Raw genomic sequence first — 26223 nt, forward strand, 5'->3', positions numbered from 1 at the left:
AAGACAACAAGATTCAAAAGACAACAGTAAATCAACAATAGAATGGTTTAGAAAGAAAAAAAATTGTGCTTTAGAATGGTCAAGTCAGATGCAGACTTTAACCGAATTGAGATGCCGTGGCAAGACCTGAAGAGGCTATTCCTGCAAGGTATCACAGAAATATTAACAAACTGAAACAGCTTTTGTATGGAGAAATAGTCTAAAATTCCTCCTCACTGCCGTGCAAGTCAGCTACAGGAAACATTTGTATTTAATAACTGGTATAACATCCACCAAATGTTCTCATACTTTTTCCAGCCTGCACTGCAGATGATTAAACAATGTGTTCAATAAGGACATGAAAAGTACAATTGTTTGTATTATTAGCTTAGGCAGATTGTGTTTGTCTATTATTGTGACTTAGATAAAGATCAGACCGCATTTTATAATTAATGCAGAAAACCAGGGAACTGCAAAAAGGTTCACAAGCTTTTTCTTGCAATTGTATACACACCAGAACACCTCTCAATTCCAAAACCTCTATTAAGTAATGTTTAAGTAGAAAATTGCCTCTAAGCTTTAATATGATTGATAATCACCTAGTAAGGGAGATAAGTGTGATTAACCACCCCAATGAAGGCTTACAACATATAACTTCACAAAATAATAATGTCAGTCTCCCCACCGATTCTATGATTAAATCCTGACTTGATAAGCAGCTTCAGCTACATGCAAAAACAACCAACTGAATAACACTGCCTGGATAAAAAAGATGTATTGTAAAATTAACTGTACTATCCACCTTATTAGTTCAGTTAATCTTTGAGAAATCACTGAAATATGTTGCAGAATGGAAGCAAAAAACAATGGATAATAAAATCAATGTTTATTTAATCCCTTTGAAGCTAGGTTAATTGTATAACGACTTAGGCTCAGTAAATTAAAGAGAAAAGTAAATAAAACTGTCCAGAACAAGTTTATCAAAGCATTAATTTGCCTTTGATATCCCGAGGTTTATCCCTGTGCTTCAATTAACTGGGTGAAAGTTAAAATAGCTTAAATTGATCCAGAAATAGAACATGTTTCCCCCATTAAGGTAATAAACAAGTTATGCAGCATGGCAGTTGAGTTACTAGATCAATACCATGAGGCATGTACTACAGTTTCAAACACTAAAAGTTAAAATCCCAGTGCAGTGAATACAGAATTTCAATATAAATAAATTTTGTATATAAAACTAGTATTAATAACCGAGTTAAAAACTCAGCTGATTCGCTAATGTCCATCCTTACCCGATCTGTCCTACATGTGACTCCAGACCCACCAAAGTGCCCTCTGAAACGGCCCAGCAAGCCACTCAGTTTAAGGGGCAATTAGGCATGGACAGTAAATGCTGACTTTGCCAGCACTGTCCACATCCTGTGAATGAATGAAAATAAAAGAAACTTTAGCTTTTTATTCACATCACACTTGTAAGTAAACACTGTGGTGGCTGGACAAAAGGTTAAAGTTGATTGGGAGTGAATAAGGTGGACGCAACAGCTGCCACAAACAACGTTCAAACACCACCTGAAGCAGACCATGTGCTGGCCAGCCTTTTCAATCTTTATCAATACACAGAACCACAAATTGATGTTGCATGATTGAACTATTACATCATAAATTGGGCATAACCTGTTCGATCCAACTCTAAGGGAAAGATTTCACACAAAAGAAGAATTCACCCAAGTTGCATTTATAAATTTTTATTGAATACAATGATGAGTTACGGAGCTGAAATGAGAGTTCATCTTACAAAACATCTAACTTGTAATTTATGCAGGTGAATATCTATCTTGGGAGGGGAATAAACAGTCGATGCTTCGGGCCAAGATCAGCTGTTTATTTCCCCTCCACAGAGGTTACTTGACTTCCAGAGTTCCTCCAGCATTTTGTGTATTCAGCATCTGTAGAATCTTCATCTGTACATGTCCAAATGTTACCTACCCAAGTATACAACTAAATAGGTCATACAACTGGCATTTCAGAGATCAGCTATTTAAACTAGAAGACTGCACAGTTAGGTCAAGCCATGAACAGCGACCCACTTTATTTTGCATAGAGACGCTCACCAACAATCCAAATGACTAGAGTTAATTTAAACATGACTCAATAATGCATTAATTTATTCACATCCTAATTTCTACTTAGACTGTGCAGAAACAAAATCTAACAGTGGGTTCCTATTTAAAGTGCTGGGAACGATTTAAGAATTCATGTGACCCACAAGCATACTTTGCTCAAAATCAATTTCTTGAAAGAGATTTACAGCAGTCAAGACATCTCAAAATAAAACCACATTGACAACTAAAATATTCAATGACTCACTTGTTACCACCAGTGTTAATTTGTTTGTCTTTTGAACAAACATTACATCAGCTGTCATAGATTCCAAACTAAGCATATGAAAGAAACAAATCTTTAAAAATTTGCAGTTACTTGGCCAACTGTGATTATCACAATCATCTTCCTAGCCAAGGTTTTGCCAATTTAAAGATTATGTATTTTGCACTTAGTCCTGCCTATTTCCATTAGATTAACAGAAAATTTGGGGTAACCTAAACATACACTCATAAAAAGTGAATGTTCATGCTCTTCTGCTGCTGCAGTCCATCCGCTTCAATGTGCTGGCTGATCACAGATGTTCTTCTGCACACCACTGTTGTAATGCTTGATTATTTGAGTCCTTGTCACTTTCCTGTCAGCTTGAACCAGTCTGGCCATTCTCTTCTGACCTCTCTCATTAACAAGATGTGTTTGACCACAGAACTGCCACTGTCTGAATTTTTTTTGTTGTTTTTCTGCACCAATCTGTTTTGCATAAATATCCCAGGAGATTCAGCAGATTTTGAGATACTCAAACCACCTCATTTGGCGCCAACAATCATTCCACAGTCAATGTCACTTGGATCACATTTCTTTCAAATTCTGATGTTCGGTCTAAACACTGAACCTCTTGATCACGTCTGCATGTTTTTATGCATTGAGTTGTTGCTATGTGATTGGCTGATCAGATATTTGCATTAACAAGGTGTACCTAATGGGGGTGGTGAGGTGGAAATGAGTCTCTACCAGAGGAAATGCTAAGGTGTTCCTTTCCACCACTACTCTGCAGGTCACCCTTGGGCAAGGTGTAGCAGCTAATTAGTATACCCCCCGCCCACCCCGGACCAGGGTCACATGAAGCCACAGGTGGTGGTGGATGGTCATATGAGCAGTTGGTGCATATCACAAGTCCTGGTTATGCGACCACTGACACTACGCAGGAAGTTTCTGAAGAGTTTTGATAATGGCTGGGGTCACCAATCTTGTAAAGACACTGAAGAAAGGTTCAGAAGAAAGTAACAGCAAACCACCTCTGTAGAAAAAAATTGCCAAGAACAATCGTCATGGAAAGACTATGATCGCCAATGTTATACGACATGGCCCATAATGATGATGATCGTAATGTACCTAATAAAGTGGCCATGAGTATACACTGGATTGCGATAAGAATTCACTGATTAAGACACAAAAAGAGCAATCCCATTTACCATATTCTTTTCAAATACCCTGCAAGTTTTTTCCTGAAATACTCTTTCAAAGCACAAGTATTCAAGGTGTAAAAGGTGGTTACTATGTACCAATAGAGCCAAATTAAACAAAAAGTAAAACAGAATGAAAACCAAAGGGATGTGTAACAAAATGAAAATACACAAGTAAAACAACGATGACTAACGTGCATGTGTGATCTGAACAAACACTGAGTTAGCTATTTATATAAGCACAAACATTCACTACCAGATCAGCTATGCCCACTTTGAAGGGGGGAATATAACTAACGCTGTGAAGACCTCTACTGCACATGGTGACCCTGCAATCTGTGTCTTGGAGGCTGATGTCGGGCTGTCTTTCAGGAGGGTGAACCCTCACAAGGTGGCAGAACCTGAAGGAGTTCCTGGTAAGGCTCTGAAAACTTGAATACTCAAGGACATTTACAACCTCTCACTGCTATGGTCAGAAGTTCCCACTAGCTTCAAAAAGGCAATAATTATACCAGTGCTTAAAGAAGAGTACTGTGAGCTATCAAGTAGCACTCACAGCTATGGTGATTAAATGCTTTGAGAGGTTGGTCATGGGTAGAATCAAATCCTCCCTCAGCAAGGACCTGGACGCACTGCAATTTGCCTATCAGCACAATAGGTCTGCAACAGACAATCTCAATGGCTCCATATGGCCTTAGATCACCTGGACAACACAAACACCTATGTCAGAATGCTACTCATTGACTACAGCTGAGCGTTTTAGCACCATCATTCCCACAGTGCTGATGGATAAGCTACAGAACCTTGGCCTCTGTACCTCCCTCTATAATTGGATCCTCAACTTACTAACCGGAGGACTGGTTGATAATATTTCCTCCTTGCTGACAATCAACACTGGTGCACCTCAGGGGTATGTGCTTAGCCCACTGCTCTACTCTCTGTATAAGCATGACCACGTGGCTACGTATAGCTCAAGTGGCATCTATAAATTTGCAGATGATAGAACCATTGTTTGTAGAATCTCAGATGGAGATGTACAGGAGCAAGATATACCAGCAAGTTGGGTGGTGTCGCAACAACAACCTTACACTCAGTAAGATGAAAGAGGTGATTCAGGAAGGGTAAGATGAGTGAACACAAATCAGTCTTTAGAGGGATCAGAAGTGGAGAGTGAGCGATTTCAAATTGCTGGGCATCAAGATGTGAGGATCTAACCTGGTCCCAACATATCGATGCAGCTATAAAGGAGGCCAGACAGCTGCTAAATTTCATTAGGAGTTTGAAGAGATTTGGTTTGTTCACCTAAAACACTCAAAAAACTTATAGATATACCAAGAAGAGCATTCCGACATGCTGCATTACTGTCTAGTATGGGGAAAGAGGGTCTACTACACACGATTGAAAGCAGCTACAGGAAGTTGTAAAATTAGTCAGCTCCATCTTGGGTAAAAGCCTGTGGTATACAAGAGATCTTTAAGGAGCAGTGCCCTAGAAAGGTGGTGTCCATTATTAAGGATCCCCATCACCCAGGACCTGCCCTCTTCTTAATGTTACTGTCAGGATGGATGTACAGAAGCCCGAGGGCACTCACTCAGTGATTCAGGAACAGCTTCTAACCCTCTGCCATCCAATTTCTAAATGGACATCAAACACAAACACTACCTCACTTTTTTCTTTAAATATATTTCTGTTTTGCCCATTTTTAATATAACTATTTCACATATGCTGGCCATAAGAAACTACAGTCTACAATTAGTGGATTTGATGAACCAAGGAAAAGGGAAGCAGACAAACCAAATGTTTCTGTCCCCCCCCACCCACCCCCCAAATTTTGTGGACTCCAAACTGATTCTTGCTGTAGGATAATCCAATCAGAGCCATTGAATGTAGACACAAGGAGCTTCAGGTAATGACCTGCTAAACCTGAGACCATTCTCAGATGATTACCCTACCAAAGGAACAATCTGTAATCTTATTAGATTATGTATGTATCACTTCATTTAACTGGTTTGGACCAGTCAAAGTTGAAAGACACAAATACACAAGGCTGGGGTGGACAGAACCATGAAACAGTGTTGTTGTAGCCCTGGGGTAGAACCAGTAAGAAGCTGACCCAAGTCAGCAGGCCACACAGCATCAATGGAAAAGAGCACAGTCAACGCTTCTGGCCAAAACCCTTCAGTAGGAATGGGGGAAAAAAAAAAGCTGAGTGGTAGATTTAAAAGGTGGAGGGGAGGGGAGAATCACAATGTGATAGGTGAGACTGGGAGTGGGAGGAGTGAAGTGAAGAGCTGGGAAGTAGATTGGTGAAAGAGATACAGGGCTGGAGAAGGGGGAATCTAATAGTAGAGGACAGAGGCCATAGAAAGAATAAAGAAAGGAAGGAAGGAACACCAGAGGGAGGCGATGGGCAAGCAAGAAGATAAGGTGAGAGGGGGAAAAAAGGAGATGGGGAATGGTGAAGAGGCAGGGGATGGAGGCATTACTGCAAGTTCAAGAAATTGATGTTCATGCCATTGGGTTGGAGGCTACCCAGACGGAACATAAGGTGTGCCTCCAACCTAAATCTGGCCTCATGGTGACAGTAAGAGGCCATGGATTGACTTATTGGAATGGGAATGTAAAGTGGAATTAAAACCTGTGACCACTGGGACATCCTGCTACTTCTGGTGGACAGAATGTAGGTGCTTGGCAAAGTGGTCTCCCAAACATCAGGTTTCATTGATAATACAGGAGGCCATACCAGGAGCACTGAACACAGTACATAACCCCAAAAGACTCATTCGTGAAATGTCACCTCACCTGGAAGGACTGTGTGGGGCCCTGAATGGCAGTGAGGAAGATGGTGTAGGGGCAAGTGTAGCACTTATTCTGCATGCAAGGCTAAGTGCCAGGAGGGAGAATAGTCGGGAAGGACAAATGGAAATAATCGTTTTATTTCAGGCGGTGTGGCAGACGGCAGCAGTGGCCTCTCCGGACCTGGTATTAATTTTTTTTTTAAACTAAGGCACAATTCTTTAATTTGCACATGGACAACAGAGCAACCAGTGTTCGTATCTACCATCGCCAGACAATGCTACGGTACAGAAATTGCCCAACAACAAACCTTCACAAGGAGCTGCTGGAGAAGCTACGCGACCTCGGCCTGCTTTGGGGACCAAGCCTACAGTCCTCGGTGTCGCCTGATGCCGGTGGTGGGGATGTCGTAAGTGGTGTGCGAGGAAGCAGAAGCCCAGCAAGCGAGCAGGGGTCCATGCTAGGCTAAAGACAAACCCTAGTCAGCCGACTCTCCCGTCCATTCTGCTCTCCAATGTCCGCTCCCTGGACAATAAATTGGACTACACCTGACTCCAGTGGACTACTTGGCGGGAGTACAGAGTCTGCTGAGCTTTTGTTTTCACAGAAACGTGGCTTAGCGACAAGAGTTCCGGACGCCACCATTCAGCTAGATGGGCTCGCTTTGTTCCGGGCTGACAGAGATGCAACACTGTGCGGTAAGACTCACGGTGGAGGCGTGTGTATTTACATCAACACAGAATGGTGCAAGAACTCTGTGCTGATCTCCAGTAACTGCTCATCGCTGGTGGAGTTTTTGACTGTTAGATGTAGACCATTTTATTTAGCACGGGAATTCACCATTGTCCTTATAGTTGGTGTGTACATTCCCCCCAGCGCCAATGCTAAGGAGGTGCTCTGAACTGTATGGGGCTATTAGCAAACTGCAAAATGCACACCCTGATGGACTGTTTATTGTCGCTGGAGATTTTAACCACGCGAACCTCGTCAGTGCTCCCCAAATTCCATCCATATGGGGAATTTGCAACGAGAAGGGAGAACGCGTTGGACCTCGTTTACACAAACATCCCCGACACGTGGCAGAGCCCCACCTCCACCTCGGTTACTCAAACCATATTTCTGTTATGCTAATCCCAGCATACAGACTGCTCGTCAGGCGCTCCAGACCAGTTCTGAAGCAGGTGAAAACCTGGTCAGCAGGAGCCATCTCTGCTCTTCAAGACTGCTTTGAGCACATTGACTGGCACATGTTCAAGGAGGTTGCAACCGATGGCAACTCCACTAACTTAGAGGAGTACACGGCATCAGTGACTAGCTGCATCAGTGACTAGCTACATCAGCAAGTGCATCGATGACATCACTGTGTCGAAGACCATCACTACACGCTCCAACCAGAAGCCATGGATGACCGCGGAGGTGCATGCGCTGCTGAGGACCCGTGACTCCGCCTTCAGAGCAGGCAACAAGGCAGCTCTAACAGCGAGAGCCAAGCTGTCCCGGGCCATCAGAGAGGCAAAGCATGCACACGCCCAACGAGTCCACAGCCACTTCAAGGACAACAGCAACACATGGTGCATGTGGAACGGCATTCAGGACATCACCAACAAGGCAACATCACCTGCCTGTGCTGGTGATGCCTCCCTTCCAGATGCGTTGAACAACTTCCACACCAGTTTCGAGGCAGAAAATGACGTGGTGGCGAGGAAGACCACGCCTCCTCCCAATAACCAGGTGCTGTGTCTTACCATGACTGACGTGAGGAAAACTCTATGCAGAGTCAACCCAAAGAAGGCTGCTGGACCAGACAATATTCCTGGCAGAGTGCTCAGAGGATGTGCAGACCAGCTGGCAGGTGTTCTCACTGACATCTTCAACATCTCCCTAAGCAGCGCCGTCATTCCAACGTGCTTCAAGGCCACCACAATCGGCCCCATGCCGAAGAAGTCCTCAGTGTCCTGCCTCAACGACTACCCGTTGCTCTCACATCCATCATCATGAAATGTTTCAAGAGGCTCGTCATGAGGTACATCAAGACCCTGCTGCCCCCCCCCTCACTGGACCCATGCAGTTCACGTATCGTAACAACTGCTCAACAAATGACGCCATCGCCGCCACCCTCCACCTGGCCCTTACCCACCTGGACTAAAAAGACATGTAGGTTCGAATGCAGTTAATAGACTTCAGTTCAGCATTCAACATAATCATTCCACAGCACCTGATTGGAAAACTGAAACTGCTGGGCCTGAACACCTCCCTCTGCAACTGGATCCTAGACTTCCCGACTGGAAGACCTCAGTCAGTCCAGATGGGGAGCAGCATCTCCAACACTATCACATTAAGTACAGGGCCCCCCAGGGCTGTGTGCTCAGTCCACTGCTGTTCACTCTGCTGACCCACGACTGTGCAGCAATACACAGCTCTAATCACATCATCAAGTTTGCCGATGACATAACTGTGGTGGGTCTCATCAGCAAGAATGACGAGTCAGCATACAGAGGGGAAGTGCAGCGGCTAACAAACTGGTGCAGAGCCAACAACCTGTCTCTGAATGCGAACAAAACAAAAGAGGTGGTTGTTGACTTCAGGAGAGCACAGAGCGACCACTCTCCACCCAACATTGACGGCTCCTCCGTTGAGATTGTTAAGAGCACAAAATTTCTTGGCGTTCACCAGGCGGAGAATCTCACCTGGTCTCTCAACACCAGCTCCACAGTCAAGAAAGCACAGCAGTGTCTCTACTTTCTGTAAAGGCTGAGAAAAGTCCATCTCCCACCCCCCATCCTCACCACATTCTACAGAGGATGTATCGAGAGGATACTGAGCAGCTGCATCACTGCCTGGTTCAGGAGTTGCACCGTCTCAGATCGCAAGACCCTGCAGCGAATAGTGAGGTCAGCTGAGAAGATCATTGAGGTCTCTCTTCCCGCCATTACAGATATTTACACCACGTGCTGCACCCGCAAAGCTACCAGTATTGTGAAGGACCCCACGCACTCCTCAAATTCTTCTCCCCCCTGCCATCTAGCAGAAGGTACCGAAGCATTCGGGCTCTCATGACCAGACTGTGCAAGTTTCTTCCCCCAAGCCATCAGACTCCTCATTACTCAGAGTCTAGACTGACATCTACATCACTTCTTATTATATTGTAATTCGTCCTTTACTGTGCCTATTGTCTTGTTTATTAATTATTGTACTGCCCTGCACTGTTTTGTGCACTTTATGTAGTCTGGTGCAGGTCTGCAGTTTTTGTGTTTGTTTTACGTAGTCTAGTGTAGCCTTGAGCTGTCTCACGTAGTCTAGTGTAGTTTTGTGTTGTTTCATGTAGCACCAGGCTCATGGAGGAACGTTGTTTCGTTTTCACTGTGTACTGTACCAGCAGCTTATGGTCGAAATGACAATAAACTCAACTTGATAACAGAGTCATGTAGGGAGCAATCCCTGCAGAAAGCAGAAAGTCAGGGGAGGGGAGATGTGCTTGGTGGTGGAATCCAGTCGGAGACAGCAGAAATTCCCGAGAATTATGTGCTGGACGCGGAGGCTGGTGGGATGGTAGATGAGGACAAGAGGAACGCTATCCCTGATAGGGTGGCTGGAGGATGGGGTGAGAGCAGACGTGCATGACATGGAAAAGATGCAGTTGAGGGCAGCATTGATGGAGGAGGAAAGTAATTCTCTTTCTTTGAAGAAGGTGACCTTGAGCCAACAGGATAGATATTCACCAGTTCAACTGATGAGGAACACTATAAGAGTCAGGAGCTCCAAATACACAAGGGCAATAACTCTCCAGTAACCAGAGACCAACCATCATGGATAAGGACACCACAGACAGATGGAGATTGGGACCACGGGGAATGCCTAGACAATGTAGACTCCTTTCCCGTGTAATACCTTTACTTTTCATTGACTGTTCGTAGAGGGTCAGGGGTTCTTGTGAAGTGCAAACAGGTAGTTAGTTTGTGAACCCACATGCTTTTTAGTTGAGACAATAACAGTTACTTTCGGTACATACAGATTCTCTGTGCCTCACTGATTCCTTCATTCCTATAAAAGGCAGAACAAGATTTCTTCCTTTCTCAACTTTAGTAATGCTTCCTAAGAGCAGGGCAAGTTGCCTTAATGGCTATCATCCAGTAGCACTCGCATCTATGGTGATGAAATGCTTTGAGAAGTTGGTTATGGCTAAAATCAACCCTGCTTCAGCAAGGACCTGGACCCACAGGAACTTTATCACAATTGGTCTACGGCAAACACGATCTCAATGGCCTCTCCACACTCCATTGGATCACCTGGACAATACAAATACCCATCTCAGGATGCTGTTCATTGACTACAGCTCAGCATTCAACACCATCATTCCTACAATTCTGATCAAAAAAGCTCCAGAACCTGGGCCTCTGCACCTCCCTCTGCAACTGGACCCATGACTTCCGAACCGGAAGATCACAATTGGTGCAGATGGGAAATAGCATCTCCATCTTGCTGACAATCAACACTGGCACACCTCAAGAACGTGTGCTTAGCCCACTGCTCTACTCTTTCTACACCCATGACTGTGGCTCAAACTCCATCTATAAATTTGCTGACGATACAACCACTGTTGGCAGAATCTCAGACGGTGACAAGAGGGCATACAGGAGAGAGATATAGTTGAGTGGTGCTGCAGCAACAACCTTGCACTCAACATCAACAAGACCAAAGAACTGATTGTGGACTTCAGAAAGGGAAAGATGAGGGAACAGATACCAGTCATCAGAGGAATCAGAATCAGGTTTAATATCACCAGCGCATCGTGAAATTTGTTAACTTTGCAGCAGTAGTACAATGAAATGCACAATAAATGTAGAAAAGCAATTTAATTACAGTAATTACATATACATAGATTAAGTTAAAAAAGTAGCACAAAAAATAGAAATACATTTTTAAAAAGTAATGAGGTTGTGTTCATGGATTCAGTGTCCATTCAGAAATCAGATGGTAGAGGGGAAGAAGCTGTTCCTGAATCGCTGAGTGTGCGCCTTCAGGCTTCTGTACCTCCTTCCTGACTGTAACAATGAGAACAGTGCACATCCTGAGTGATAGGGGTCGATAGACACTGCCCTCCTGAGGCCCCGATCCTTGAAGATGGCTTAGATACTACGCAGACTAGTTCCCATGAAGGAGCTGACTAATTTTACAACTTCATGCAACTTACTTCGATCCCATGCCATAATCCACCCCCCCACCACCTCACCACCACAGAAGTGATGCCGCCAGTCAGAATGCTCTCCTTTACATCTGTCAAAGGTTTTGAGTGTTCTAGTGACAAACCAAATCTCTTCAAACTCTTAATGAAATATAGCTGCTCTCTTGTCTTCTTTATAGCTGCATTGATATATTAGGCCCAGGTAAGGTCCTCAGACATATTGATGTCCAGTGAGCAATTTCAAGTTCCTGGGTGTCAATATCTGAGGACCTAACCTGGACCCAACATTTCCAGTTTTCTTTCTCTCTGTTAAGATGTGCTGCATTGTGCTGCTGTCGCAAAGTTAACAACTTCCACGACATATGCCAATGACATTAAACCTGATTCTGACTCTGGCAGTCTTGTGTGTTTTTGATGGTATTCATTCCAATGCTACAGCAGGAACGGTTACCATACTGAGTGATTTGTGTACTTTCAGACAAAATATATGTATAAAATATAACCCATTCATTACTAAGGACAGCATCTACCCAACTTCAATCATATGTAACAAAGCAAGCAATGGATTTAATGCCAGTTTCAGGAAAATTCACTGAGAAACATCAACCTTGCAGTGTACCTTGCCTTATTATCTCCTGGCCAGTTTTAAATCAACATAACCACTGTTTCGATAGCAATGAGCTATTTTGCAAAGAAAGCCATTACACAGTTCTTAATGCAAATCTGCATCAAAATCTGGTCAATTACAGGTCCATCACCTGACATTAAAAATCACAAAATGAAGCAAAGTACTGCAAATGTTGCAAATCTGGTAGGAACAGAAAACATTGGAAATAGAGTACGTCAGATTCTGATGAAAGCCCATAGACTAGTGGTCGTCAACCGGTCGATCTTTGAGACTTTCCCAGTAGATCCCGAAAAAAAATGAAAAATAAATACACAAACACTGTTGTAATATTAATTAGGATAATGGTAATATAGCAATACTGCCGCTACTGAAAGCTGTTTGTAAAGAGAGATTGTTTCTGGATTGTGGGGTTTTAGTTCCGTTCTTTCTGCCCAGTGCACATACGTGTAGCTCCCCCGCCATGCACCACGGTAGAAAAGACTGGAAGTAAAACCCCACAACCTGGAAGCAACCCCTCTTTACAAACAGCTTTCCGTATCAGGGGTATTGCTATATTACCATTATCCTAATTTGTATTAACTTATCTTTATAGTGCTCACATTACAACACTTCTCCCCCTTCAAAGACAGGTGGCAGATCAACTGATGATCCCACTGGTGATAGCACAGGACAATTAACATCCTAGTCCACGTGTATTTTTAACTCTTTATAATGCTCACATTATAGCACTTCTCCCTCTTTAAATTCCAACATTCCCCAAATGTAAATAACTGGGAAACAAAAAAGTGGTGTCATTATCTTGCGTACCTCTGAAACATAATAGTGTCTCAGTAACAGTTTACCAATACAAAACATCTGAAAAACGTGGCAGATTCACCATTCAGTCTAACACAGGAAACCGTCCGTTCAAATATTCAGTCTGCCAGGAGGTTTGCGAGGGTGCTGTGTTGCAACAGATGAAAATTATGAAATCTAAGTACAGGAGCTGTCTTACTGACAGACACCTCACAGACTACTCAAACTGGCTGTCTGTAGTTATGAGCCAAATTTCAGGGAACCAGCAGAAAGTATTCAGCCCCAGTCATCACACTGAGAGCAACAGTCAATTTTTATTCATTTATTTTTCATGTTGAAATAAAATTAAATAATGAAACATAGAATTAAATGTGTTATAATGTGAGCATTATAAAAATAAGTAATACTAATTATGATAATGGTAATATAGCAATACTCCCACTACAGAAAGCTGTTTGTAAAGAGGTTGCTTCTGGGTTGCGGGGTTTTAGTTCCGGTCTTTTCTGCCCGGTGTGCATGCGAGTGACTAACCCATTTAGTAGGTCGATCTTGCCTTTCACTAAGGCCGAGGTAGGGGATCTTGGGCTTAAAAATCTGCCCATCACTTCCACCTTTCCCCGTCTGTTTCTACCCATCACCATAAGACATAAGAGCAGAATTCCGCCATGTGGCCCATTGAGTCTGCTCTGCCATTCAATACTGGCTGATCCTTTTCCATCTCCTCCCCAACTCCAGTTCCCGGCCTTCTCCCTGTAATCTTTGATGCCACATCCAATCAAGAACCTATCAATCTCTGCCTTAAATACACCCAACGACCTGGTCTCCACAGCTGCATGTAGCAACAACCTCCACAAATTCACCACCCTTTGGCTAAAGAAATTTCTCCACATCTGTTTTGAAAGGCCTATCCTGAGGCTGTGCTCTCTTGTCCTAGACTCTCCCACCATGAAAAACATCCTTTCCACGTTTACTCTGTCTAGGCCTGTCATCATTCGAAAGGTCTCAATGAGATCCCCCTTCATCCTTCTGAATTCGAGTACAGACCCAGAGCCAAACGTTACTCATATGATAACCCTTTCATTCCTCGAATTATCCTTGTGACCCTCCTCTGGCCCTTCTCCAATGCCAGCACATCTTTTCTAAGATGAGGGGCTCAAAACAGTTCACAATACTCAGGGTGTGGCCTCACCGGTGCCCTATAAAGCCTCAGCATCACAACCCTGTTCTTGTATTCTAGACCTCTTGAAATGAATGCTAACATGGCATTTGCCTTATTCACCACCGATTCAACCTTCAGGGTGTTCTGCACAAGGACTCCCAAGTGCCTCTGCATCTCAGATTCCTTGATTTTCTCCCCATTTAGAAAATAGTCTGCACATTTATTTCTACTATCTCACATTTTCCAACATTGTATTTCATTTGCCACTTTCTTGCCCATTCTCCTAAGTTCTTCTGCATCCTACCCGTTTCCTCAACACTACCTTCCCCTCCATTAATCTTCATATCATCTGCAAACTTGGCAACAAAACTATCTATTCCATCGTCCAAATAATTTATTACACAGCATAAAAAGAAATGGTCCCAACACTGATCCCTGCAGAACACCACTAGTCACTGGCAGCCAACCAGAAAAGGATCCTTTTATTCCCAATTGCTGCTTCCTACCAATCAGCCAATGCTCTAACCATGTTAGTAACTTTTCTGTAATACTACGGGCTCTTAATTTGGTAAGCAGCCTTATGTGTGGCACCTTGTCAAAGGCCTTCTGAAAGTCCAAATATACAAGATCTACTGCATCCCCTTTATCTATCCTACTTGTAATCTTCTCAAAGAATTTCAACAGGGTTGTCAGGCAGGATTTCCCCTGAAGGAAACCATGCTAACTTTGTACTATCTTGTCCTGTGTCACCACGTACTCCATTACCTCATCCTTAACAGTTGACTCCAACATCTTCCCACCCACTGAGGTCAGACTAATTGGTCTATAATTTCATTTCTGCTGCCTTCCTCCTTTCTTATAGAGTGGAGTAACATTTGCAATTTTCCAGTCCTCTGGCACTATGCCACAGTCCAATGATGTTTGAAAGATCATTTCTAATGCCACCACAATCTCTAACGCTACCTCTTTCAGAACCCTAGGATGCAGTTCCTCTGGCCTGAGTAAGTTATGTACCGTTAGGTCTTTCAGCTTTTTGAGCATCTTTTCTCTTGTAACAGTAACTGCACCCACTTCTCTTCCTTCACACACTACAACATCAGGCAGACCGCTAATGTCTTCCACATTGAAGACTGACACAAAATACTCATTTCATTCATCAGCCATCTCCTTGCCCCCATTATTTCTCCTGCTTCATTTTCTAACGATCCTATATCCACTCATTTCTTAGCTTTTTCAAGTATGTTAACAGTTTTACTATCCATTTTAATATTATTTGCTAGCTTGCTTTCATATTTCATCTTTTCCCTTCTAATAATTTTTTTTTAGTTGCTCTGTTGGTTTTTAAAAACTTCCAATCCTCTATCTTCCCACTAATGTTTGCTTTGTGATATGCCCTTTCTTTTGCTTTTACAATAGTTTTGACTTCCCTTGTCAGCCACAGTTGCACTATTTTACCATTTGATTATTTTTTCATTTTTGGAATACTCACATCCTGCAGCTTCCTCATTTTCCCCCTGGAATGCATGCCATTGCTGCTCTACTGACATCCCTGCCAGCAGCTCCTTCCAATTTACCTTGGCCAATTTCTCTCTCATACCACTGTAATTTCTCTTACTCCACTAAATTACTGCTGCAGACTTAACTTTCTCCCTAACAAATTTCAAATTGAACACAATCATATTATGATCACTGGTTCCTAAGGATTCTTTCACCTTAAGCTCCCTAATCACCTCCAGTTCAGTACGTAACACTGATCCCCAGTAGTATCACCTACCAACCTGCCTCCAACAATCCACCTCTACCTGCCCAACAATTCCACCCTTCCCCATCTAGTTCCACCTATTGCAGACCATCTTCTTATCTCCCCTCCATATCATGTTTCAGGAACAGCTTCTGCCATCAGATTTCTGAATTGACAATTAACTCATCAATACTACCGCACTATTTTTTCTCTCCTGTACATTTTATGTACTTGTTACTTATTGTATTTTAAAATTCTGTATTTCAATGTACTGCTGCCACAAAAAACAAATTTCACAACATATGCCAGTGATATTAAACCTGATTCTGACACACTGGCTATCTTCCCTCTACGTTCTCAGTGTTGATGCAGGGCCTTGACCTGAACTTTGACCACCCCTTTGTTTCCACAGATGCTGCTGGATCCAAGTTTATCCGGTAGTTTGTTTTTCATTCCAGGTTCTAACATCTGCACTCACCCATGTCTCATCACAACTACTCGTGTTCTCCTGACCAGTCTTCCATTATCTAGACTCAAAGGACTGATTCACCTAAAACTTGTCAACTACAATTACATAGTAACAACAAGTCCCATTCATCCATCATCCCCATACTTGTTGACTTAGCTAAGCTCATCACCACCAACATCCTAAAATTTAAAAACTGATGTTCGCCTGTAGAGAACTTAAACTCCCCATGACATCAAACAAGCATAGCTGTAAAAACCATTTCATAAAGGAACTGGTCTAAAATCTGTTCAGCCCAGTGATGCTACTAATAGATATAGCACTCTGAGGGGGATAGATTCAATCATAATCAAAGAACTTCTTGCAAGTTGAGTGAAATTCTGAAGAGACATGAACAAAGGTTAACCAATCATTTTCAATAGGAGAAAAGGAAAGGGAATAGAGAAGCATTCTGTTTCCAGACTAAGAGAGATAAAACATTATTCAATTTAATACCTGAATGTTGTTGAATTGATGTGGTTCATCTTCAGCACTGCCACCATCTTCTGATTCAGACAGTTCAATGAAACTATCAATTACTTTTGGCATTTTGCACTTTTTCAATTTCAAAAATTTTTCCAGTTCTTGTCTGCTGTCTAAATAATAAAATAAAAATGATGAATGCTTTTGCAGTATTTGCTGTAGTAGATTCTGTCTATTAAGTTCTAATGCACAAAAAGTACATCTATTAGTTTCAAAACATTACTCATTTATTAAAGCACAATTCATATTTCTTTAGCCTTGAATTCCAATCTCCAGAAGTGTAACAATGTTATGATATTTAACCTGGATATATTCACTAACATTTGTGTGGAATATTGTTCAAATAACAGAGTTTCAAAACTTGAGGAATTGGGGATATAAAAAAATCATTTTAAACCTATGTAACCTCTAGCTAAAAGAATAATTGGGACTGAATAGGAATTTTTGAACTGGAGTAAACTCTGCCTTCAGCAGTCAGCTAAAGACCAGTTCTCCCCGGTGTGCAGAGAGACATTGAGAGTTTGAAAATGTTGTACATTGCACCCTCGTTTGAGTAGGGGAGGAGAGCTCACCGATAAGGACAGGAATGAACATCCATCTCTAATTAAGTCAGGGCCTAGCAAAGGGAAAAACTGATAAGGACTGGACAGCACATCCATCTCTAATTAACCCTTGATCTAGCAGACTCTCTTATCTGTAACTAAGTTTCACACCAACAGATTAAGCCTTGATCTAGCAGACTCTCTTACCTGTAACTAAATTTCGCACAAACAGACTTGGTAGGCGTACCAGTTCAAATAACATCTTGCAACAGTAATGTATGGTGCTTACAATGTATAAATATACGGCTGAGGGAGGAGGCCCACTTGTCCGATGGTGGCAGTACTTACATGCCTTCCCTTTGACAACTGGGTCTCAAACTCCTACAGGAGGGTGCACAATAAACTGTGGTAAATATAAGAAGCTGGTCTCCCGAGGTTTATTCAGATTCAACTATAACACTTGAGAATTATAATTCAGAAAATGAGGAATTGGAAACGCATCATACATTTTTCTAAATTAATTCTTCCACCAGAACTCCTACAAAATAAAAGCAACATAAAAGAAATGGCTGGCTCTAATCAGGTAGATGGTAAATGCTTGCAATGCAAATTTCGAAATGTAGCAGAAATTTGTTGTTTACCGGTACACAAGTACCATCAAGAATGACGTACACCACGTGGTAGACTTTTTAAATGTGATGTTGTATCAGCTCTTACCAATTGAGTGTTAACTATCTTATATAAGAATTATACAATTGGTGGTTCTTTTGCTTACCTTTTTGTACAACACACTGAATAAATAGGCACTGCATGAGTTCAGAATGTTGCTACTTAAACTAGAAGTCAATAATTAAGTGTTAGACAAATTCTGGTGCAGCTGTGATAATGGCAGGCAGCATACATGCAGTGACATTGGTGTGCTTGAGGATTACATAAGGACTTAGCTTTTTGCTCTGTACATGTATGAAAATATTCTGAGAGCAAATGTCTGGGCACAGAAGACAATAAACCAAGAACAGATTGACAAATTTACTTGCACAATGAAACAAAAGCATCTTACAAGGAATTGTAAAAACATTGAAAGGACATTTTAAATAATCAGGACCTTTAAAGATCTTATGAGCTACATATTTGGAGTGCGCAATCAAGGACCAGAAAAGATGCTTGGCAAATACATGGTAAGGCTAAAGATACTGGGAAAATATGCTATTTTCAGACTGTTTTAGATTTTGAATAACTACAATCTAGGAAAAAGGGAATTTAGATAAAACTTTTATATACGAGGGTATAGACTAGTGCAGAAATGGCAATGAAAAGCAAGACTTGACCCAGCTATGATAAGGTGCAGACAGGAAAAAAAGCACACAGACCATAAGATATAGGAGCAGAATTAAGCCATTTTGCTCATCAAGTCTGCTCCATTTCATCATTACTGATCCATTTTCCCCTCTCAGCCACAATCTCCTGCCTTCCCCATAAATCCCTTCATGCCCTGACTAATCAAGACTCTATGAACCGCTACCTAAATATACCCAATGACTTGGCATCCACAGCTATCTGTGGCAACAAATTCCACAGATTCAGTACTTTCTGGCTAAAGAAATTCCTAATCTCCATTCTAAAAGGATGCCCTCAATTCTGAGGCTGTGCATTCTGATCTTAGACTCCCTAGCTATTGGAAACATCCTCTCCACCCACTCTATCTAGGCCTTTCAACATTTGATAGGTTTAAATTAGGTCCCCTTCATTCTTCTGAATTCCAGTGAGTAGAGGCCCAGAGCCATCAAACTCTCCTCACATGATAAGCCCTTCAATCCCAGAATCAATTGAACCCTCTCCAATGTCAGCACATCCTTTCTTAGACAAGGGGCCCAAAACTGCCCACGATGGTGACCAACAAAGTGACCACAAATGAGTTGATTCTTTCATAGCCAAGTCTGTTGGTAATAAAATGAATTTGGCCAGAAACCTACAAGTTCTGTGGGTGCCAGAAGCAGAAAGGTTGAGAGTGTAAAAGATGTTATGGGTGTCATCCAGCCTCAGATTACCATTGTGAATGTTTTTTTTAAAAAGGCTACAGAATAAGCCCCATTGAATACATGCACATTGCCAAGGAGAAGGGCATGGAAAGCTGTCCCATTTTGAACAATTTGTGTTTTTCTTTAAAGCAATGGCAATAGTGCTGTTCAGAAGCTAGGTATGTAATTTGGTTTCTGAGAAAACCATCAATATTAATGGAAACATTCGCCAAGATGGCATATTCAAATTAGATAGTCCTGCAGTGGATAAGTGTGCACAAGTCTTGGGCAAAGGTGCAATGTCTACAAGGCTTCCGCTGTTTGGAGAGAATGAAAGAACTTTTCAGTGTGTGCTAGAAACCTTGAGTGAGAGTTGGAGTCTGAAATTGAGATGGTTTAAAAGTTTCAAAACATCAATACAACATAGTCAAAATGCAACAAGAGGCTGAAAATGTGTCAAGCAGCAAGCACTGAAAATAACGGAGATCAAAAACAATAACTTCCTAACGTCAGAAGAGACAGCAAACACAATTCACAGGAAGTAAAAATTTACAAAAGAACATGCGCATGAAGGTGCAAGTCTTAAAGGAGGATTTTATTTGGAAATTAAGGATACACTTACAACTGATACACGATAGCTTCTACAAATGTACCATGGAGAGCATTCTGTCTGGCTGCATCACTGTCTGGTATGGGGGGGGGGTGGTAAAGAGTACTGCACAAGATCAAAATAAGTTGCAGAAATGTGTAAAATTAGTCAGCTCTATCATGGGCACCAGCCTCCACAGTATCCAAAACATCTTCAAGGAGTGAAAGGTGGCCTCCTTTATTAAGGATCCCCACCACCCAGGATATGCCCGCTTTACACTGTAAGGAAGGAGCACACACTCAGCGATTCAGGAACAGCTTCCTCCCCTCTGCCATCCGATTTCTAAACTACTGAGCTACTTTTTTAACTTCCGCTATTTTGCACTACTTAAAGTTAACTATTTAATAGACATACATAACCTTAATACAACTCCTTTTCTCTCTATAGAAACCATAGAAACCCTACAGCACAGAAACAGGCCTTTTGGCCCTTCTTGCCTGTGCCGAACCATTTTCTGCCTAGTCCCACTGACCTGCACACGGACCATATCCCTCCAAACACCTCCCATCCATGTGTCTGTCCAATTTATTCTTAAACGTTAAAAAAGAACCCGCATTTACCACCTCGTCTGGCAGCTCATTCCATACTCCCACCACTCTCTGTGTGAAGAAGCTAATGTTCCCTTTAAACTTTTCCCCCCTCACCCATGTCCTCTGGTTTTTTTCTCCCCTTGCTTCAGTGGAAAAAGCCTGCTTGCATTCACTATCTATACCCATCATAATTTTATATACCTCTCTCAAATCTCCCCTCATTCTTCTACGCTCCAGGGAATAAAGTCCTAACCTATTCAACCTTTCTCTGTAACTGAGTTTCTCAAGTCCCGGCAATATCCTTGTAAACCTTCTATTTATCATGTATTTCATTGTACTGCTGCCATGAAGTTAACAAAATTTCACAACATATGCCAGTGATATTAAACCTGATTGATATTTATAACAAATGGACATTATTGATTTGTGTTAAGTTGGAGGTTACATTCTATGTTTAGACACATTCAGTTATCAGCTTATATGAGATAAATTAGTCACACATGAAGCCAATTCGAAAAGTGATCCCATGGGACCACTGGCCCACCAAGTCTGCTCAGATCCCCATTGTCAAATTTGAAGGTTAAAACTTCATTTATAGTTTAAAGCTGCAGTTATGAGGGCTGGAAAAGTAGGTTAAATTAAATTATGCCTTTGCTTCTTAATATCACATTATGCTTACATAATGTAATATATGCAGGAAGGGTCTCGAACGGAAACGTGGGCTTCATTTCCATGGATGCTGCCACACCGGCGAAGTTCTTCCAGCATTTTATATGTATTACTTAATATTCGCAGATTGATTTTGCCTGTATACGTATGTTACCCAAAGGGTAAAGCAGTGCAGTATATGCAGGTTTAGGAACTGTGCACTATATATAACTTCTATACACACTTGTACCATGGATGAATGCTAACCGCCTTCAATAAAGATAAGTGATTCTTAACTGGGTCCTTGTTTCTTGCCTTATTATACAGAAGAGTCAGATGAAATAACATGCAGGATCCCTCCATATCAGAAACCACGGATAAATATCAGAAATAGTCCCGTGTCAATATTCTCGCCAGACCACAGTGAAACCGAAATGGGCGTGGGAGGAGAGTGCAAAGGTACTGAATGAAGAGGAGCCCAGAATAAAAACAATAAACAGCTGTTACCCCGTACGGTAGGTAGGGAGATGGTGCCACGTGTTTCAGCAATATGGTTACCGGGGAAAGAGGGTAGTGAATTGAATCCAAACGATCGGAGGCCTTCCACTACCAATACGGCACTAAGCATCCCAGGTGCTCGGTGCTGCGGCTTCAAGGCCCGGGTTGTTACCTACCTCCCAGAGCCAGGATCTGGGCCTTGCGGCAGTGACTCCCTTTAGCCACGGCGCCGATCTCCGGCTCTCCCGCCCCGGTGCCCGGACAGGTCGCCGGCAGCGTCAGCCGGTAAACTTGCTTCTTGTTGAAGTCGCTCTTGGAGGTTGGCTGGAAATTTCTGATCTGGGACACGGGCACGATGTGGTGCACTTGGCTCTGCAGGAAGCGCACGCAGGCCAACATGTCGGCGGCGGCGGCAACAGCGGCCTCGCGCTCCGGTTCAACAGGCGCCGCGAGAACAGGGCACGAGCCGCCCGCAACCCGGAGCCTGGAGTCGCGAGCGAGCAACCGACCTCAGCACCCGCCGCCTGCGGCTGACGTCAGAAACGCTCCACCCATGCCTCTGATGATGGACAGCCGGCCGGTCGCTGCAAAGAATAGGTATTACCGTAATTTATCATCGTCACATGCACCGAGGTAGAATGAATAAGTTGTTTTGCACATAGGTCAATTCATTACACAGTGCATTAAGGTAATACAGGGTAAAATAATACCAGAACGCAGAACAAAGTGTTATACAGTACAGAGAAAGTGCAGTGCACAAACACAGGACATTCTGCAGATGGTGGAAAACCCAAATAACACACAGTAAATGCGGGAATAATAACTCAGCAACTCAGTCAGTTGATCTGACCTGCTGAGTGCAGGTAGACAATATGGTTCAAGAACATAATGATGTGGATTACGAACTCTTAAATACGAGAAAGTCTGCAGATGCTGGAAATCCAAAGCAACGCCTACAGAATACTGGAGGAACTCAGCAGATCTGACAGCTTCTAAGGAAATGAATAAACAGTCGATGTTTCGGGCCGAGACCCTTCTTCAGGACACAGGATTCAGAGTTGTTAAGCCTTATCGGACGAGAAAACCATCATAACAGCGGAGTAGAAGCCGTTCTTGGGCCTGGTGTTTAAGTACTTTCAGGCTTTTTGTATCTTTTCCCCGATAGGAGAGGGGCTAGGAGAGAATGTCCAGAGAAGGTGGGATCTGCTTTACTGGGGCAGCGAAACGTACAGACAACAGATTCCCGTGATTTGCTGAGCTCTGTCCACAGCTCTGCAGTTTCTTGCGGTCACGGGTAGAACAGTTAACACATCGAGCCGTCGTGCATCCGGATAATACGCTTCCTATGGTGCATCAGGGAAAAATTAATAAGGTTTGACGGGGACATGCTAAACTTATTTGGTTCCCCCAGGAAGTAGAGGCTGAAAGAAGTCGTTCTTAGCCGTGGCATCTACATGGCTGGATCAGGACAGACTTCTTGGTGATGTTCAAGTGCCGAGGAACTTGAGGCTCTCAACCTCAGCACCATCGTCGTTGACAGGCGCATGCGCACCACCCCCTTCCTGAGGTCAATCACTTGTTCTTTTTCTGACATTGAGAGGAAGATTGTTGTCAGGACTCACTGTCTTATCTCCTTCCTGTACTCTGACTCCTTACTGAGATACCGGCAGACTTTGGTGGTACCATCTGCAAACTAGTGAACGAAGTTCCAGCAGAATCTGGCCACAGCGTATGTATACGGGGAGTAGAGCAGAGGGCTCAGGACGCGACCTGAAGAACCAGTGCTGAGAATAATTGTGGCAGAGGTTTTGGTTGCCTATCCTCACTGATTTCTGTTGGTTAGGAAGTCGAGGACTGTAACAATCAATGATAACAATCAATTTAATCGGGTATGACTTGATCATTTATTTTTTTATTATTGTTGATGTTGTAGCGTGAATGAAATCACCGGAGAGAGAGTTACTGGTAGATACAAAGCAGCTTCTTTATTCGACAAAACAAGGTTCAGCAGGCATCATCATACCGAGACGGAAAGGTCTGCTGGCCCAGTGTGGGGCTCGATATTTATTTGCTAAACACAAACGGTAATTCATATTTACAAAGTATAGACAATGCTTTCTTTTGAAGCTACATACAAAACTTCACACCTTCTGATTACATCCATCCCACCGGCGCCAGCAGCATCTGGACTGGTATTCAGGAATCCATTGTTCCAAACTGAATCCACAATACATTTATTTGGGATTTTACATGCTTAACATGAAGGACAATCCATACTTACAAAGTATAGATAATGCCGTCTTTGAAACTACATGCAAACCTCACACCTTCTGGTTTACATCCATCCCACAGGCACCAGCAGCAAATGGACTGGGATTCTGGTATTCATAGCTTTTAGGAACAGAAGACTGGTGGCCAACGCCATTTGCTAAGTGTAAATGACCTAAACCCAAAAATTACTCTAACAATTGAAATACCACACAGAGTAGGCCTTCGAGCCACGTCGCCCAACAACCCTCGATTTATCCCTGGCCTAATCAAGCGACAATGACCAATTAACCTACCAATACCGTATGTCTTTAGACTGTGGGAGGAAACTGGAGCACCCAGAAGTGCTGGAAAATGTTTGAGAACGCACAAACTCCTTACAGGAGGAGGGGCGGGAATTGAACCTGGGTCACTGGTACTGTTAAGCGTGGAGCTAACCACCAATGTACCCTGCTGCCCAATCATACTACTCCTTCAGCATATAAGGCACAGAAGAAGTTATAGTCATTCACTTTTACCAAAGAAGACCCCTACGGTGACAACTACTCATACTGCTGGACCCTGACGTCCGCTGTCGAGAGAGTGGAACTAACCCAGTGCAACAGCTTTTCCTCTTTAAAAAAATCTCCTCCACAGGTTTCCTGTGAACATCGGATACGATGGACATCCAATCAATCTACAGTATGCAACTAATAATATTTAATGCATTATAAAGCTATTTATATTTTGAAATTAGTATTCAAATCATGCCATAAATGTACAGTAAGATGAGAAACAAGTACAGAGGTGAGGTAGGAGAAAAGCCAATTATTTTAATACACTTGGGGAGTAACGGGAATAATTCACAATTGTTTGAATGTATTGAACAAAACATTATTGGTCTGTGTATTACCAGTCCAACAAGAAAGCAGTGTTGCATTTAATTCTGGAAATAAATTGAGACAGCTGAGGTGTGATTCACTAAAATTGCATTTGGAAACATGAATCATAATGTTATGCAATGGTTCAATGTAATATTAGAGAATGTACACAGTATACAACCTAAAATTCTTACTCTTCACAAACATCCATGAAACAGAAAAAAAATCAAAGAATGAATGACAGAAATGTCAGAACCCCTGTTTAGATTAGATTAGACTAAATTATGAGGACACACAGTCCTCTTTTATTGTCATTGAGTAATGCATGCATGAAGAAATGATACAATATTCCTCCAGTGTGATATCACAGAAACACAGGACAGACCAAGACTGAAAAACTGACAAAAACCACATAATTATAACATAATTATGCCACCCTCAGCCTGCTGCCCCAGCACACAACAGCAAACATGATAGCACTGGCCACCACAGACTCGTAGAACATCCTCAGTTACAACAGTGCAGCATAGTCACAGTCATAGTCATACTTTATTGATCCCGGGGGAAATTAGTTTTTGTTACAGTTGCTCCATAAATAATAAGTAGTAATAGAACCATAAATAGTTAAATAGTAATATGTAAATTATGCCAGTAAATTATGAAATATGTCCAGGACCAGCCTATTGGCTCAGGATGTCTGACCCTCCAAGGGAGGAGTTGTAAAGTTTGATAGCCACAGGCAGAAATGACTTCCTATGACGCTCAGTGCTGCATCTCGGTGGAATGAGTCTCTGGTTGAATGTACTCCTGTGCCCAACCAGTACATTATGTAGTGGATGGGAGACATTGACCAAGATGGCATGCAACTTAGACAGCATCCTCTTTTCAGACACCACCGTGAGAGAGTCCAGTTCCATCCCCACAACATCACTGGCCTTACGAATGAGTTTGTTGATTCTGTTGGTGTCTGCCACCCTCAGCCTGCTGCCCCAGCACACAACAGCAAACATGATCGCACTGGCCACCACAGACTCATAGAACATCCTCAGCATCGTCCGGCAGATGTTAAAGGACCTCAGTCTCCTCAGGAAATAGAGACGGCTCTGACCCTTCTTGTAGACAGCCTCAGTGTTCTTTGACCAGTCCAGTTTATTGTCAATACGTATCCCCAGGTATTTCTAATCTCCACCATGTCCACACTGACTACATGTCCACTGATGGAAACAGGGGTCACCGGTACCTCAGGTCTACCACCAGCTCCTTAGTCTTTTTCACATTAAGCTGCAGATAAATCTGCTCACACCATGTGACAAAGTTTCCCACTGTAGCCCTGTATTCAGCCTCACCTCCCTTGCTGATGCATCCAACTATGGCAGAGT

The 26223-nt window shown here is 42.6% G+C and overlaps 1 protein-coding gene across 1 annotated transcript in view; it reads right to left on the reverse strand.

The window, feature by feature from the left end:
• The window catches only part of bend5 (BEN domain containing 5), a 48773-nt gene extending 26335 nt beyond the window's left edge, over positions 1-22438 (reverse strand). The window contains exons 1-2 of the mRNA XM_072252665.1: positions 21893-22438; positions 16805-16944 (exon numbers count right to left, since the gene is read on the reverse strand). Of these exons, the coding sequence (XP_072108766.1) occupies positions 16805-16944; positions 21893-22115 (363 nt within the window). The 5' untranslated portion in view covers positions 22116-22438. The remainder of the gene's footprint in view (positions 1-16804; positions 16945-21892) is intronic.
• Between the last annotated feature and the right edge of the window lie 3785 nt (positions 22439-26223).

Source organism: Mobula birostris, chromosome 1 (genome assembly GCF_030028105.1).
Source record: "Mobula birostris isolate sMobBir1 chromosome 1, sMobBir1.hap1, whole genome shotgun sequence".
Taxonomy (NCBI): domain Eukaryota; kingdom Metazoa; phylum Chordata; class Chondrichthyes; order Myliobatiformes; family Myliobatidae; genus Mobula; species Mobula birostris.